This window comes from Gracilinanus agilis, chromosome 4 (assembly GCF_016433145.1).
Source record: "Gracilinanus agilis isolate LMUSP501 chromosome 4, AgileGrace, whole genome shotgun sequence".
NCBI lineage: Eukaryota > Metazoa > Chordata > Mammalia > Didelphimorphia > Didelphidae > Gracilinanus > Gracilinanus agilis.
The window spans coordinates 275,630,656-275,646,562 of NC_058133.1; the positions used below are offsets into that span (position 1 = coordinate 275,630,656).

General features: G+C 45.7%; 1 protein-coding gene across 2 annotated transcripts; it reads right to left on the minus strand.

Annotated features, from left to right (window-relative positions):
• Window positions 1-487: 487 nt before the first annotated feature.
• Window positions 488-15,291, minus strand: PEX6 (peroxisomal biogenesis factor 6). Of its 2 annotated transcripts, none has more exons than XM_044672647.1 (17): window positions 14,563-15,291; window positions 12,495-12,658; window positions 11,993-12,076; window positions 6,801-6,903; window positions 6,577-6,710; window positions 6,121-6,232; window positions 5,570-5,778; window positions 4,959-5,154; window positions 4,464-4,537; window positions 4,172-4,310; window positions 3,878-4,083; window positions 3,693-3,754; window positions 3,145-3,253; window positions 2,600-2,716; window positions 2,241-2,318; window positions 1,652-1,791; window positions 488-988 (listed from the first exon to the last, which is right to left on the minus strand). In XM_044672647.1, the coding sequence occupies exons 1-17, from the start codon at window positions 15,214-15,216 to the stop codon at window positions 852-854; spliced, it is 2,718 nt and encodes a 905-aa protein (XP_044528582.1). In that variant the 5' UTR covers window positions 15,217-15,291; the 3' UTR covers window positions 488-851. The 2 variants fall into 2 exon arrangements, with proteins under 2 accessions (XP_044528582.1, XP_044528581.1); XM_044672646.1 differs by having other exon boundaries at window positions 14,299-15,291.
• Between the last annotated feature and the right edge of the window lie 616 nt (window positions 15,292-15,907).

The window sequence follows — 15,907 nt, forward strand, 5'->3', positions numbered from 1 at the left end:
GCATACACTTTCAGTCTGGGCTGGAATAGTAAAGAACAGAGATAATGAATACTGTTTTCTAGCCACTTAGCAGCACCCCCAGGCCTCTTCCTCCACCTTCTCACCATTCCGCACCCACTCAGCCAAAAATAACTCTCTTAAATGTTTTATTGATGCTTTAAAAAAAAATAAACATCAGTCACTTCCCAATGACTTTTTAGGGGGGAAAAAAAACTCTCCATAGCAACAAAATACACTGGCCATATTGAAAAGATAGGTCTCATCTTTTACCTACAGTTTCTAAACAGAACCTGGGGAAGGCATGCTTCACCCAGGCCTCAGAAGTGATAATTGGTCAATCAATATTAATGTATTAGGGCAGCTAGGCAGCTCAGTAGACAGACAGGCCTGGAGGCAGGAGGACCTGGGTTCAAATTTGACCTCAGATACTTACTTCCTAGCTATGTGAATCTGGGCAAGTCATTTAACTCTGTTTGCCCTTGTGTCTTCAAGTTGTTACTAGGACAGAAAGTCATGGTTAAAAAAACCAAAAAAAGACCAGTAATGTATGGGGGAGGGGGACAGGATCTGAGTTGAAACTCCTATACTGGGCAAACACTGTAGAGAATGAACCTCAAATAACAGGATTTTCTTTCTGGGGTTACCACTTCCCACTTACCCAGGCTCCTGCAACCCTGACTCCTTAGACCTCTGGGTTTGGTATCTGATTTTCATACCCTCTGGTGGCAGTATCCTCCCTCCATAACAAAACAGAACTGGATTAGGTGGCAGAACTGCATACTCCACTTGGGTCCTTGGTGTTGTTTCAGGGCTGGTGGCGAGGACAGGGCCAGGGGCAGAGCACAGTGATCCTAAGAGGCTGTAAACTTGCGCTGAATGCGCTTGTAACGGAGCAGCTCCTGCTCAGAGACAGACGGCTGTAGCCGGGCAGCTGCCTGGACCAAGTCTTCCATAGTAAGAAGCAGCATGGAATTAGCTGGCTCTACTCCTGGGGATGGAGGAAAAGAAAAAAGGAAGGTCAAAGAAGAAAGTCCTTGCTCCCTCTCAACTACAGCTGACAGAGGGGAAGGAAAGGAGGAAGGACTAGAATTTCAGTTGCCCTAAGAGTTCAAAGCCAACAGAAGGATCTCCAGATATAAAGAAACATGAAGAGAACTTTCCTGCTCAGGGCCTAAACAGGACCTGAAGACAGGGGAAGGTGGGTACTGAAAGTCTTCTTACTGGAGCACAGAATGGGGAACTACTGTCTTCTAGTTAAACAGGGCTTCCAAAAGGTCATCTTATTCTCTAGCCTCTGGGCACAATGGTGCCCCAGACTAGCAGCTGCTGGCACTTTAAAAACTTTTTAAAAGCAGGGGCAGCTAGATGACTTGATGGTCAGAGAGCCAGGGCTGAAGATGAGAGGTCCTGAGATCAAATCTGGGCTTAGATATTTTGTAGCTATGCAAAACTGGGCAAGTCACTTAAGTCCCATCTTTCCTCTGGTCTATATCTAGTAATTTTCCTCCTAGTTTTCTGTTTTCTAAGCTTGATGTCTTCATTTCAGCTTGCTGAGGTTCATGGGCAGCACTTGGGCTGTGGTTCATCCTGCCTGCTAGGGCCTTTCTCTTGATTCCATTGAGCCTAGGGCTGGGGAAGAGCCTATCCTCACCATCTTCTATATCCTGGACCTTTCGTTTGAGTGCTGCTGTCATTGCATCAGTACAGAGGGAGTACAAATCAGCACCAGTCAGCTGGGTTGGGCATCGATCCAGGACACTCGACAGGTTCACAGAAGGCTCAAGCTTGAACCTGGAATGGAGAGATTGGGTGTGGGATGGGCTTGGTAATGAGAGGATGGTCATAGTTTTGGAAAACAATCTATTTCTGGAATTAACCCCTGGCTCTCCAAAGGCTATCACTGACCAGCAGTATGTAGTAGATGAGGAATTCAAAACCACGTCCTTTTAAGGTCAAATCTGGAGCACTTCTCATTATATCAGTACCAAAGTGGCTCATCCAAGCACTAACCTTAACTATCCTACATCCCCTTAGGCTATACCAGTGATTCCCAAAGTGGGCCCCACCGCCCCCTGGTGGGTGCTGCATCGATCCAGGGAGGTAGTGATGGCCACACTTTTTTTGTATTACATTCTATTCTGAGTTCAATGAATAGTTTCATAATTTCCAGGGGCGCTAAGTAATATTTTTTCTGGAAAGGGGGCAGTAGGCCAAAAAGTTTGGGAACCACTGGGCTATACCTTCGTGTGATGGCACTTAGAATGCGAAGCTGGGAAGCCCGATCCTCACTTGGCCCCACAAACACCAGTTTATCAAACCTTTAGAGAGAGCAAGAGAAGGCAGAAGTCAGGGTAAGGTAGCAAGGGAAGAGAGTGGGAGCCCAGCCAAACAGGTGTTCTATTCCCCACCTCCATGGGCCAGGCCTGAGCTCCTGGGATGTTAGTAGGCTGGACAAGTTGTCCACTGGCCAGCTGATACCAATTCTAGATAAGCCTGGCCCTGAGAGAAAGTGCAGAACAAGATGATCATGGGAAATGAGGAGTAACTGGAGTATATCAGGTTTCTTGAAGAGACAGAAAGCTAAGGGATAGGGACAAACCTGCCCGGACGCAGCAGTGCAGAATCCAAGAGATCAGGCCTGTTGGTAGCTCCAATTACAAATACTTCTTGGCTGCTGTGAAGCCCATCAAGCTCAGCCAGGAGCTGGGAGACCACCCTATATGGATTAAAGGTAGAGAATGAGACTGGTAAGAGCTAGGGGCAGAGAGCAGCCCCATCCAGAACCCTTCCCTACTCTTCGGATTAGATTCTTTTCCCATAATTCCAGGTCTTGTTTATGAAGTCTCTTATTCTCATCCCATACTCCTCATCTCCAGGTCCCTTTTGGCATCTCTTAACCCCTTTCTTTGATCTTCTATGTGGCCTGCAATCCATATTTCTCTCTTCCTCAGTTCTTTACTACAGTATTTTTTTTTAATAACCTAAGAGAGAAGGACTTCTTTCTGATCTTAAACTGATGGTCCCAGAACTTGACAATGTGCTATCCTTAATCCGTTCCAGGACTCTGGAGAAGGTGTGTTCTGCTATCTCATTCTCAATGCCTCCCATGAAAGCAATCTCATTCCCTGGTTCAGGATTCCCCACCTGTCCATTACACCACCAGAGTCCCCACTTCGGCCCCGACTTGGAGCCAAAGAATCCAACTCATCAAAAAAAATGATGCATGGGGCAGCAGCTCTAGCCCTGGAAAACACTGGAAAAGAAAAAATGGGAGGATTAGAGGGATAGAAAACAGGCTAGGAAACTGGGGGAACCAACGCCTGAAGAGAAGACTCATTGGGGATGGGTCTGGTGCCTAACCACCCACTAAACCTGTCTTTGAAAACCCTCTTCTTTCTGAATAGGACCACTGAATTAAAGACTTTATTTCCAAAGAACCTTCAGAGATCTACCTGATCAGAGATCAACTCCCTCATTTGGCAAACTAACAAACTGAAGATCAGAGAGGAAGTGATTTGTCTAAGGTTACACAGCCAGTCAGAGGCAAGGCTAGGCCTTAAGCCCAGGTCTTAGATGACCACATCTAGCGCTTCATCACACTGCCTTTATCTGATCCTTGAAGAGAGGGACTAGAAGGGAGCAGCCTTGGCAAGAGGTTTAGGACAGGGTGAGAGGTTACTAATCTTACTCACCTTCTCTAATGTTCTCCTCACTCTGGCCCACATACATATTGATGAGCTCAGGACCTTTCACACTGGGAAGAAGGATGAACACAGGGAGGTGACTTCCCCAATATGTCCTTGGCCAGAGCCCTTTCAGGTTCCAAGCCTAGAGCCCTCCCTTCTCCCCTACCAGGTCTACTTTCCCTTGTCCCTACCTGAGGAAGGTAAGGCTACATTCTGTGGCTACAGCCTTTGCCAGAAGGGTCTTTCCAGTCCCTGGAGGTCCATATAGCAAAAGGCCTGAGCGTCGAAGCCCTAGGTCCAACAGCTCAGGGTGTTCAAGAGGGAGCTGAATAGTTTCCAGGATCTCCCTCTTCACATCCTGCAATCCTCCCACATCCTGCCAGGACACTGCTGGGATCTAGAGGACAGATGACAGGAGATTGGAAGCATTTTGATTGCATATGAAGGACAGACCATAATTTCTTCTTAAAGTCTAGAGCCCTTACCTTAGGGGCTCCAATGGCCTGAGAGTGAGCCATCTGCAGCTGTTCAAGAGCCAAAGCAAAGTCCTCTGCCAGGATGGGAAAGCCAGCGGTACACAGCTCCCCCTCATCTTCGTCACTCAAACTGCCAGAAGTCATTACACTGAACAAGGAAATAGTAAAGGGGAGAAAAGGTGTAACTTAGAACTACTACAGCTCTAGGCCTTCTTCTCTCTTCAGTACTGTAGGCACCTCCCCTCTCCTTAATGTTCCTATTTTCTTATCTCCTCCTTCCCATATTCCAATTACATCTCACCCTGTCAGGATCCTAGCGCAGGCTGCTCGGCTGCTATAGGCCAACAGGGCACAGAGATCGCCCAACACGAAGCCCTGGGGATGGTATGAGTGAGAACAAGGAAATGAGAAGCCATTGGGATGTAGGCAGAATGTCATGCTTCCACCATGATCCCGTCCCTGTGCAGATTCTCTGTGAAGGAGATGAGTAAATTTTCCTTATCTCTAGGAGCCAGAACAAAGAGCCATGGAGAAGAGCAGATCTAAAATTTAACTGGATCCAGCCTTCAAAGTGGAATGGGCTATCCCAGAATGCTCCACCTCATCAGATACTACATGATCCCTTGTTGAAGACATTGTATAAGTAGTACTAGCTGGACTAATTCTGAGATTCTAAGGCTTGATATATCCAATGAGTCTTTCCATTTCAGTTCAGAAGCAAGTACAACCTCACATGTGGGACTTTGGGACTGAATCCTCCATCCATGACCCCCAACCCTTCTCCCCTGCCACTCACCGCACTCCTCCTCGCCAGCTGAGCAAGGTTCACTTCCTGGCCCAAAGGGAGACGGGAGGTGAGTGCCTGCAGGATGTTGAGCCGATGCTCCTCTGACAGCATGGGGACCTCTAGCTCATGAGGAAATGCTATCTGTACATCGGGGGGCACATTCTGGGGGCAGTTTGTTGTAGCCACAACCAGCAGAGGTAGGTTACTGTGGAGTAGGAAGAATGGGTGCTAGAAGGTCCGAGCTCAGGACAGTAGTGACTATTGCTGCTAGGATAAAGGGGAAGTGAGATGGAACTATGGATGTGAAGGCCCCCAGGTTGGACTATTTTGAGAACATTTTATGAGTGGCTTGATTCCAGCCCACACAAACAGACTGAGGATTCCCTGAAATGGTGGCCATCTCCCCCTCCCTTGAATATCCCCATAACAGTCAGTATATGACTGTGCCCATTGCAAACTGACAGAGAACACACAGTATTAGCTGAGAAAACTAGCTAACAGTAGCTAGGCAGATATGTAACTGATGGGGGGAAGGAAGAGAGAATGTCCTAGGTCTTTAGCCCCATAGCCTATTCCCCAGAGCTCAATTCTAGATCCCCATAGTGGGTCTGAGAGGATACCTGATGAGGGGATCCTTATTTAGAAGAAGATGTCGAAGCACAGCTACCACATGGGCATCCTCACCCAGTCCATCCCGTTCCCAGCCCAGGAGTTCCACACCTTTCAACAGCAGGACAGAAGGGCGGCAAAGCCGAGCCCGGGAGAAAGTAGCCCGAAGCTTATTCTCCACAGCTGCACTGGTGTCTGCACATAGTCTTGCACAGTCAGCCTATGGAAAAACAAAAGGCTGTTAGCGAGGGATTCCCCACAATGAAGAATGGGACTGCCTTAGGGACAATTTCAGCATTTGTTGCATTTTTCCAATGTAAGTAAGAGAAAAAGAACTAGTATTTATTCATCATGCTCCACCATAACTCCACTAAAGGTGGTGATGTTACATAAACTGATCAAGTTCTTAAGCCCCCCCCTTCCTCTTGGAAGGTCCACCCAGTGGTCAAACTCCATGGGAATTTGCCTGACCTGTGACACAAAGCTCCCACTACTGCAGTGGGATAGGCAGTAGGGCAACCCTTTCCATTGTCTTTACCCAAAGGATTGTGGACACCCTCACCTTGAATAAGTGGAGCCCAAGACGGCCACAGGCAGCAGTGATGGCTGTGGTCTTTCCACTGCCTGGAGGCCCTCGAAGGAAGACACTGCCAGTCCCTGTCAACAAAGAGCCCCTGAAACCAGAAAAAGCTAAATTTGTTCCCTAGTCTATCCTATTCTTTCTCAAATTCTCCCTTTGAACATGTGCAAGGTAATGCCTCCCTCAAAAGAGTAGTAGAAATAGTCCATGTACCTCATAGTAAGTTTTCTCATTTGCCTCTTCTCAGGAGGAAAGCCACTGCTGCCAAGGGGCTTGTCCTCCTGGATATGAGCTGGGTCAACTTCAGGAAGGCATGCTCAATTTCATTTCCCACTCTAGTCATCTGAGACATTCTGGCTAATGTGTACCACATCCTTAACCCCTCCCACTACTCCAACTTAAAGCCATCCTTCACCTAATATCCAAAGGCTCACTTACCCAGGATGAAGTCGTGGCCGAAGGACATCACAGAGTTGTGTCACTAAAGCCTCCAATCCTGGAGGGGACAGGCTGCTCCAGAGACTTTGTCCCTCAGAAGGGAGCCACGGTACAAAGCTCATAGTAGAACCTACCTGTATCATAATGAGAGAGGGGCTTCAAGTACAGCATTCTCTGTCCCAACCTTTCCACTCCACCTTTCCCCTTCCCAAAGGCCTTCTTACCAGGTACAAGGAAGTGTGGGTTGTATCAGCCAGATATGCAGTGGTTGGTTTTTCTGGGGCCTCTCCAATAGTTGTCTTTACTTTGAAGAACAGAAAAGGCCACCTGTAGAATGAAAGCAGAGCAAATCCCAAGTTTATACATAGGTAATGTATTTTTGAAAAGGAAAACCAAATGATACTAAGCCCATTTTTCAGATAGGAAAAATTAAATCTCAATCAATTGTGATTAGTCTAAGTTGCTGGCAGTAAATTAGCAGCCAAGAACTCAGATTTCTTGACCTTCAGCTCAGAATTCAAAATTGTTTGTCCACATAGGATAAGGATACTCCCATAGTTCTCAGGCTATAATGCCCAACTCCTGTTAGTGAAAAAGAGGAAAAGAAATGGTTCCAGAAGACTATGAGGAAAGGGAGGAGAGAGTTTAGTATTTTACGTGAGGAGACCCTGGTTTTTATGACTTTTATGACACTTTATACTCAACAGTGCTTATGGTAAAAGGCCAGAACATAAGACAAACTTTTTGTAATTATTACTCCTAAATTGAATATCTGATCTGGCATGTTTAACCTGGGATCATAGTTATTCTAAAACATTTTGAGTCCTGACATTTAATGGGAATAAACATAAATATGCCTGTATAGTCCATGAGGATTATAAGGGTTGTTATAAGACCACCTCAGATAGAGGATACTCTTGACCTAATTAAGTGAAAAAAGTCAAACAACTAGAATATATCTGGATACTGCTGGAATATAAGTGAGTTGTGTTAAAGAGTAGAAGGTGAGAGAGACTTGTGGGCAGCCTCAGTCTTTAAAATTCTATACTAAGCAGCTCAGAGCTTCCTAAAACTATCCTCAAAGAGAAGATCTAAATCATTCATTGCTACTTGTATTACAGAGTAAAGTATGTCTTCATCTCTCTTTCTCCCCCTTAGAGTCTCCTAAGCAGAAAGGGGCAAACTTCCCTTTCCCAAACTAAGCTCAATACCTCAAAGAGAGGTAAATCTATAGCATTTTAATAGCTGAGGTACAAAAACAGAGCTGATATAGGAATCACAGACTCTGAGGCCTTTAGGCTCAATTTTGCATTTAAGAGTCTACAGTATTATTATGGAAAGCCCGTTCAATAACAGTTAGTAGTTCAACTTAAGATGTATGGTGGAAGCAGTTAGGTAGCAGAGTAGGTAGGAGCACCAGGCCTGGAGTCAAGAGGACCTGGGTTCAAATATGGCTTCAAACACTTCCTAGCTGTGTGACCCTGCACAAATCACTTAAACCCAATTTACCTAGCCCTTACTGCTTTTCTTTGTCCCTTAGACAAAAAGTGAAGGTTTAAAAAAATAAACAAATAAGATGTATGGTGCTTACTTATTGTTCCTCAAACCTGGCATTCCAACTCTAATTCTACATGCCTTTTTTTTTTTTTAAACCCTTGTACTTTTCGGTGTATTGTCTCATAGGTGGAAGATTGGTAAGGGTGGGCAATGGGGGTCACGTGACTTGCCCAGGGTCACACAGCTGGGAAGTGGCTGAGACTGGGTTTGAACCTAGGACCTCCTGTCTCTAGGCCTGACTCTCACTCCACTGAGCTACCCAGCTGCCCTCCACATGCCTTTTAAAACTAGATATGTCTGGGGGGCAGCTAGGTGGCTCAGTGGATGGAGAGTCAGGCCTAGAGGTGGGAGGTCCTAGGTTCAAATCTGACCAAAGACACTTCCCAGCTGTGTGACCCTGAGCAAGTCACTTAATCCCCATTGCCTTTAAAAAAATAAAAATTTAAAAAATTAAAAAAAAAACTAGACATGTCTGGGAGTAGCTAGATCGCTCAGTGGATTGAGAGCCAGGCCTAGAGGTGGGAGGTCCTAGGTTCAAATCTATTGCCTAGCCCTTATCGCTATTCTGCCTTAGAGCCAATACTCAGCATTGATTCTAAAATGGAAGGTAAGGGTTTAAAAAAAGCAAACTAGACATGTCTAAAAGAAAACCCATGTTTCTCCTCAAACCTACCCCTCTTCTACACTTCCCAATTTCTGTAGCTAGTAGCCACCCAGGTTCCCAACCTCAGTCATCCTTGACTCCTTACCCTCCTGACCTCACATTGCCAATTAATTGCCTCCATAAGATCCCTGGTATCCATCCCCTTGTTGTGTGCTAACATTTATGCAGCATATTATTTGATATTCACAACAACCCTGTGAGGTAAGTGCTATTATTATCCCCATCTTACCAACGAAAAAACTAAGAATGGCAGGAGTTAAGTGACTTGTCACACAGCTAATTAAGTATCTAAGGCAAAATTTAAACTCAAGTCTTCTGAACTCCAGATCCAGCATTTTATCCCCTATGCTGCTTAGCTGCCTCCCAAAGATACCACCCTAGTTCAGCTTGCAACTGAATGAAAAAAGTTTCTAATAGGCCTCCCTGCCTCAAATCTCTCCCCACTCCAATCTTATCTTTCACACAGCTACCAAACTGATTCTCCTAAAGCATATGACCTTTCCTTGCTCAATAAGTTCCAGAAACACAAGGGCACATCTAATAGCAAATATGAACTTTTTTGGATGGTATTTAAAGACCTCCACAACCTAACCCCAAACCTCCTTTTCCAACATTATTCTATGCTACACCCCTTCTTGAACTATCTGGTCCAGCCAAACTAGTCTCCTTGCCATTCCTCACACAAAACACTCCATTTCCCATTTCTATACTCTTCCATTGGCTACCTCAGTGCCTGGAATGAACTCCCCCTTTATCTCTGTCTCTTAGGATCCCTAGTCTTCTTCCAGACTTAGCTCAATTGCCACCCTCTTCTCTATGAATGAAGCCTTTCCTCATTTCCTCAGGTGGTAGTGCTGCTCCATTCCTGTATTCCCCCAAATCAGGTTGGATAAGCGCTCTACAGGCATCGACTATTCCATTTTGGTCTTTGTATCACAAGCACCCAGCCCAGTGCCTGGTATATAGTAAGCAACTAATAAATGCTTGTTGACCAATACATTCCTTCACCTCTGCCCTTTTAAAATGTTTAACTCAGTTGCTATCTCCTATAAGAATTTTCCTGACCTGCCTAGTTCCTTCTCCCTCAAATTACCTTGTTTCAATTATCTGACATCTCCAAATCACACAGTTACCAAAATGATTATTTCTAATGCACAGGTCTGACCACATCACTACCTTACTCAATAAGCTTCAATGGCTCCCTGTTACCTCCACAAAAACAAATAATATTCCTTCCTGGTGTTTAAAGCCCTTTGATCTACCTCAGCTTCAACCTACTCTTTCACAGGCTTATCATATATTACTTCCATGGATCAACCAAACTGGCCTTCTTGCACATGAGTTCCATCTCCCTGCCTTTGCACATACTGTCCCTCCTTCTGCTGAAAATGTACTGCCTCTTCGACTCTTTTAGAATTCCTACTTTTCCTCAAAACTCAGCTCAAGAGCCATCTCTTCTATGAATGAGGCCTTTTCTGATCCCCTAGCTGCTAGTGTCTCCTCCTTGAAATGATCTTGTCTTTATTTATTTAAAAACTCCTACTTTCCATCTTAGAATCAAGATCAAGTATCATTTCCAAGGCAGAAAAGCAGTAAGGACCAGGCAACTGGGGTCAAGTGACTTGCCCAGGGTCACCTTGCTAGGAAGTATCTGAGGCTAGATTGGAACTCATCTCTAGGCTTAGCTCTCTACCCAATAAGCCACCTTGCTGCCCCTTTGTTTTTATTTTTATACTTATGTGCAAACGTGCTGTGTCCCACATACCCCTTCCGCAGGCAACAAAGCCTAAGCTTCTGGGGTCAAGGTTTGCTTCACTTCTGTCTCTATAGATCCAGCACGTGGCCCAGCATGTACTTAATGCCAGTTGAAGACAGCATACCCTTTAAGCAGAATGCAAGCTCCTTGAGGGAAGGGTCTATTTTCATCTTTGTCTTTGCATCCTGCTTCCTAGTACAGCGTCTTATACATAGCAAGTACAAAACAAACACTTGTTGGAGTTGAAAAGGACTTATTTTCACACTCCTATTTTTATTTCCAAAGGCTGGTCTTATGACGGAGCATGACTGTAGTATGGTTTGAGAAACCACTGAGGGGAAGTGCCTGCAGTGGAGAGAACAGAGAGTGCAAGACCCTATACTGGGCCCTCCCAATACTGTCAGGTCTCTCTCCTGGGGTCATTCCCCAAGGTCAGCATGGAAGGCTATGTCAGAGCACCTGACATAGCTGGACTGTCAGGTAACTACTGAGTGTAAACACTCTAACAAACAATCTCCACAGAGAACAAAGGCCAGGGCCCAGGACCACTAATGAGTCGTGTAGCTGAAGCTGCTGCCAGAATCTCCCTGGAACAGGACAATGGCCGTTGTGTCAAAGCACTAAACTCTTTAGTCCTGCATACTATATGACCTTGGACAAATAACTACTCCAGGAAGAAAAATGAAGCAATCCTTATCTTTGACATGGCTGGTTCAAGGCCTGAGAGTTCCCCCAGATCTTGTTGTGTCACATAATTCCAAATGTTTCTGCCTTTTAAAAAAGCATTTAAACTCTGTTATAAACATGCCATTCAATCAACATTTGCTGAGGGTTTACAATGACAAGGAAAGGCATTAAATTAATGCCAGTACTCCAAGGTAGATGACTGGCTAGAGAAGAAACTCCCCTTCTAGGCAAGGGCCCAAACTAGACTCAAATTTGGCACTGTTCTTGCCTTATTTTATACATGAAAGCAATGAGACCTAGGGACAGTACTAAATTCATCTAATAATGATCACACAGTCAGTAAGCATAATTCCATTATGCTGATCCCTAACTTTCTGTTGTATAGGGTAGAGAAGAAGAGAAAAGCCATTCTCTCAACAGCAAATATCATTTCTTCTTTAGGATGGACTCAAGGAACAGCATATGTCTCTTTCTTACCTAACAGATTCCAAGTTTTGATTTACCTTGTGTCATATATATATTTAAGGAAAGGGCGACAATTCAGGAAGACACATTAGGCCAATGATGAAAAAACAGTGGAGTTTAGAAGAGAAACTTCAGTCCTAGGTCCAGAAAAGGCACAAGGGCCAAAGTTTTCAAGTAATTCTTAACATATAAGTTCAACAACAAGGACACCATGTCACCCAAACTTCAGGGTAAAAGTACTGTAGACTTAGTAACAGGTTCTCAAGGTTTAGGATAGAGCTGCATACCTGAATAGTTTCTCTGGGCTTCTTTCCAAGACTTCTGCTTGCCCAACTGTTGGCACACACAGAATATCCCCTTCCTGGACTACCCTGTAACACAACAGCAGTCCCAGTGAGCTCATAACTGGAGATTGGTGACATGGTAAACTATCTTTTGGGGGCAAATTGTCCACCCAGAGATAAGCCTAGTACTGGAATGGACTGGAGGGAGATGAAACTCTAGGAAGACTGAGACAATGAGAAAGAAAGTAGTATAAGTCTTCCAGAGCTAACTAAGAGATCCAGTGGGTTTCTTTTAGAGTGCCCATTCTCCTACATGATAGATGAGCTCCCTCTTTCATTACATCCCCAGTATCCCAACCAGTTCTCCACCTCAGTATTTCTTAAAATGCAGCTTCAATAATCAAATGAACATGTCTAAATCTGGGGTTCAGGAAAGAAGATATGGAACATCAGATTCTGCTTCTACAAGAGGTAAACATCTTTTTGTATGGGTTAAGGAGCTAACCTGGGGGTCTCAAAGTGCTGATAAAGAGCCTGGTCATAGTTGCCACTGGCGCTGTAGTGGGGGGAGGACACAATTTCAATTTGCAGCTCTCTGGCAAATGGAGGCCCAGACAGTACTGAGCTGCTTCCTCTGTTCTCAGGACTCCTGAATCCTTCAGAGTATCTCTATTAGAGAAACAATCAACATTTTACAGTCTTCCTTTTACAGAATAACTAAACTATAATTTCTTTGTGGGAAAGGCTATTGCTTAAACATCAGTTTCGTGACCATGGGTAAATAACATCTCTGAGCCTCAGTTTCTTCACCTATAAAATGGAGGTAATATCTACAGTAATTATCTCACAGATGTATGAGATTAAAATGAAATAATGTAAAACACTTTACAAACCTTCAAGTGCTATAGATATGAGTTATCATTGTTGTTATTCACTTCTATCCATTAATCCACATTTTAAGGCAAGCAGAAAGATGATGTGATATGAAATCTGGGAAAACAGAATCAATGATCTCCAAGACCATCCCTAAGGATGCCCCTAGGAACAGAAATCCTTATCAAAATGTACCTATAGAAGCTGTGTCTTTTTCTTCTTTGAATACAATATCACTCTGATTCTTCATTTTAGTTTTTTTAATATCCCTGATTGAGACCATGACTCTCAAAATCTCTCTCATATCCTCAGGCAGTTTAATGCTAGTAGAAGTATCAGGTCTTAATAGATAATTGGGGTGTATAAATTGGGTGTAGCTCATGTGATTGGCCTGGGAGGAACTTAAGGTTCAATTTATTCAGGATAATAGTAAAAAGGCAAGAACTCAGTAAGATTGCTGGGGTTCTACAGAATGATTAGCATAAGAACTGCAAGTACTATATGCTCTTCTCCCTCCAGTTTCTTCCTTTACCCACTTAAAAGTCACTGCATAATCTCTATGACACTTAGAGATCAGAGTCCAATTACCTCATTTTACAGAGAAGGAAACTGAGACACAAAGATGAAAAAATATTAAGTAGGAAAACTGGGTAGAACGCTCAGCTCTAAATCCAGAAAAGAGCATAAAGGTCCAGTGGTTCAAGTAATTTTTAATGCATTATTCCAATAACAGAGACACAAACTTCAAATTCATGACTGTTTTTACTGGGCTAAGACATTTCTCCTTTTTGACCTTCAGTATAAGTTATTGCCTGTACTATATTAGATATTTAATTCAATTTAATCTTGCAGAGTAAGTAGATCTTGAGACAACCATTTCCCCAAATAAGCTATACAAGCCTGAAAGCAGTAATCTTCCACAGCTTCTCAGACAATATTAAGCACAGTTTAAGTGATAGTTCTAAATACTATTCACACATGACAATTCAATTTTTTTTAAACCCTTACCTTCCCTCTTAGAATCAATACACATTGGTTCCAAGGCAGAAGAGCTTTACCGCCAGGCAATGAAGGGTTAAGTGACTTGCCCAGGATCACAAAGCTCTAAGTGTCTGAGGCTAAATTTGAAAAAGGGCCTCCTGTCTCTATACCTGGCTCTCAATCCACTGAGCCACCTATGGGCACCCTCTCAGCTCCCATGATAATTCTTAAATTAATTTCAAACTTCCACCTGAAGAGCTACCAAGCTGATATGTATATGGGTATATATATATGTTATATATTGACATATACATTCATCTCACCTTAACCCTATTAAGATAGTGATCTCATTGTATAGAAATGGAAATCAAAGCAAGGAATCCGATTCAAAGGGATCCAGGGGTCTTGTTTCCTATGTAAATAGGAACTCAATAAAAGTCAAAATTGGGCCCTACCTGAATGCTGAGCTCCCCGATATTCAGGGGTTCACAGGAGAGATTGAAAGCCAGATTGGCAGGCACTAGAGCCACTCCGTCGGCAAGGGGCTCTCCCAGCTCCGGAGAACCGGGTCCCAGCTTCTCGGAGAGATTCCAGCGAGGGTCCTGGACTTGCATCTTGGCCAGGTGAGGCCGGGGGGTCTGTTCCCCTTCTCTGACCGGAGTCACCCATACCCACTCGCCCTGGAAGAGCCCAAGACCCCTCAGGCAGCTCCTGCTGACCCCAAGCGCCTCCCCGGTCCCGCCCAGGATGCCCCGCAGCCGCCGGGGCACGCTCGGGGCCGCGAACGAGGACACCACGGGCGGGGCGGGCAGCGGGGGATGGCTGTCCCCGGGCAGCTGGCCCGCTTTAGAGCCCCGTCCCCGGAGCTCGGTCACTGCCAGCCGCGTACCGGGGCCCAGCAGTCCTTGCAGCGCCGGCCGCGTCTCCAGCACCCGGGGACCGAGCGCAGGCAATGCCTCTCCCCGCCGCACGAGCACCGGCCCGGCTCGCGGGCCTGTCCCGGAGCCCGAGCCTGGCGCGGCGCCCAGCAAGGCCCAGCCCAACGCCGGGGGACGGCGCACCGGCCGGGCCCGCACTCGCGCGCCAGAACCCAGCGCCAGGAGTCTCAGCAGCGTGCGGCTCACCAGGAGCTCTGGGGGTCCGGGCTCCGGCTCCAGCTCCGGCCCTGGCTCTGGTCCCGGCCCCTCGTCTGGGCCTTCCAGCGCAGCCACCAAGAGCGCCGGCCCCGTCGGCCCCGCCCCCGCGGGCCTCAGAGCTAGCACCAGGCCTGCCGGCCCAGCCGCCGGCCACGGACCCCCGGGCGGCAGCAGCACTGCCAGCGGAGGAGCCTCGGCCGGGAAGGGCTCTAGAGCTCGCAGCACGGCTAGCGCCATGAGTACAGTGACCCCGGCGTAGGAAGAACGACCGTGCTCCCTCTTTCTGAGCGCGAGAGAGGAGAGCGCAACTGAGGAAGCCACAGATCAGCCGCAGAAGCGTAGCTTCCCGGTTCCCGTAGAAGGGGGAGGGGAACCAGGATAGGTAATGGGACTTCTGCGCAGACTCCGAAAGCCGAAGGCAGTCGACTGCGTGGAGAAAGAGCTTGACAGCTGTTACCATGGTCACTAGGGCTGCTTGTGCTTCTGCACCTGCGCCTATACCACTCTGACTTGGCGGATACCACTATGGTCTTCGAGGGCAGTGGTACACTGCTGCCTGTTGAGCTAGTATTCGGTTCCTTTTCTTTTTTACCGAACTCTCCCAATTATCATTTTGCTTTGGTGTCTTTGGCCTAATATGACCTTAATGACTGCTGACTGATTGATAAAATACTTTGTCTAGAAGCTAAATAATCTCCATTCCGCTAGCAAGAATGAATGAATGAATGAATGAATGAATGAAACGTTTATTAAGCTCTTACCATCTGCTAAGCGCTGGTGACACAAATAGAAAACTGAGAAAGCCCTTGTTCTAAAGGTGCTTACGTTCTTCTAATGTGGGAACCAACACATAAGGAAGATTTCAACTAAAAGTCATATGGAAAGGACCCATAGTCCATAGGGGCAAAGCAAATGCCACTTCTTTTTT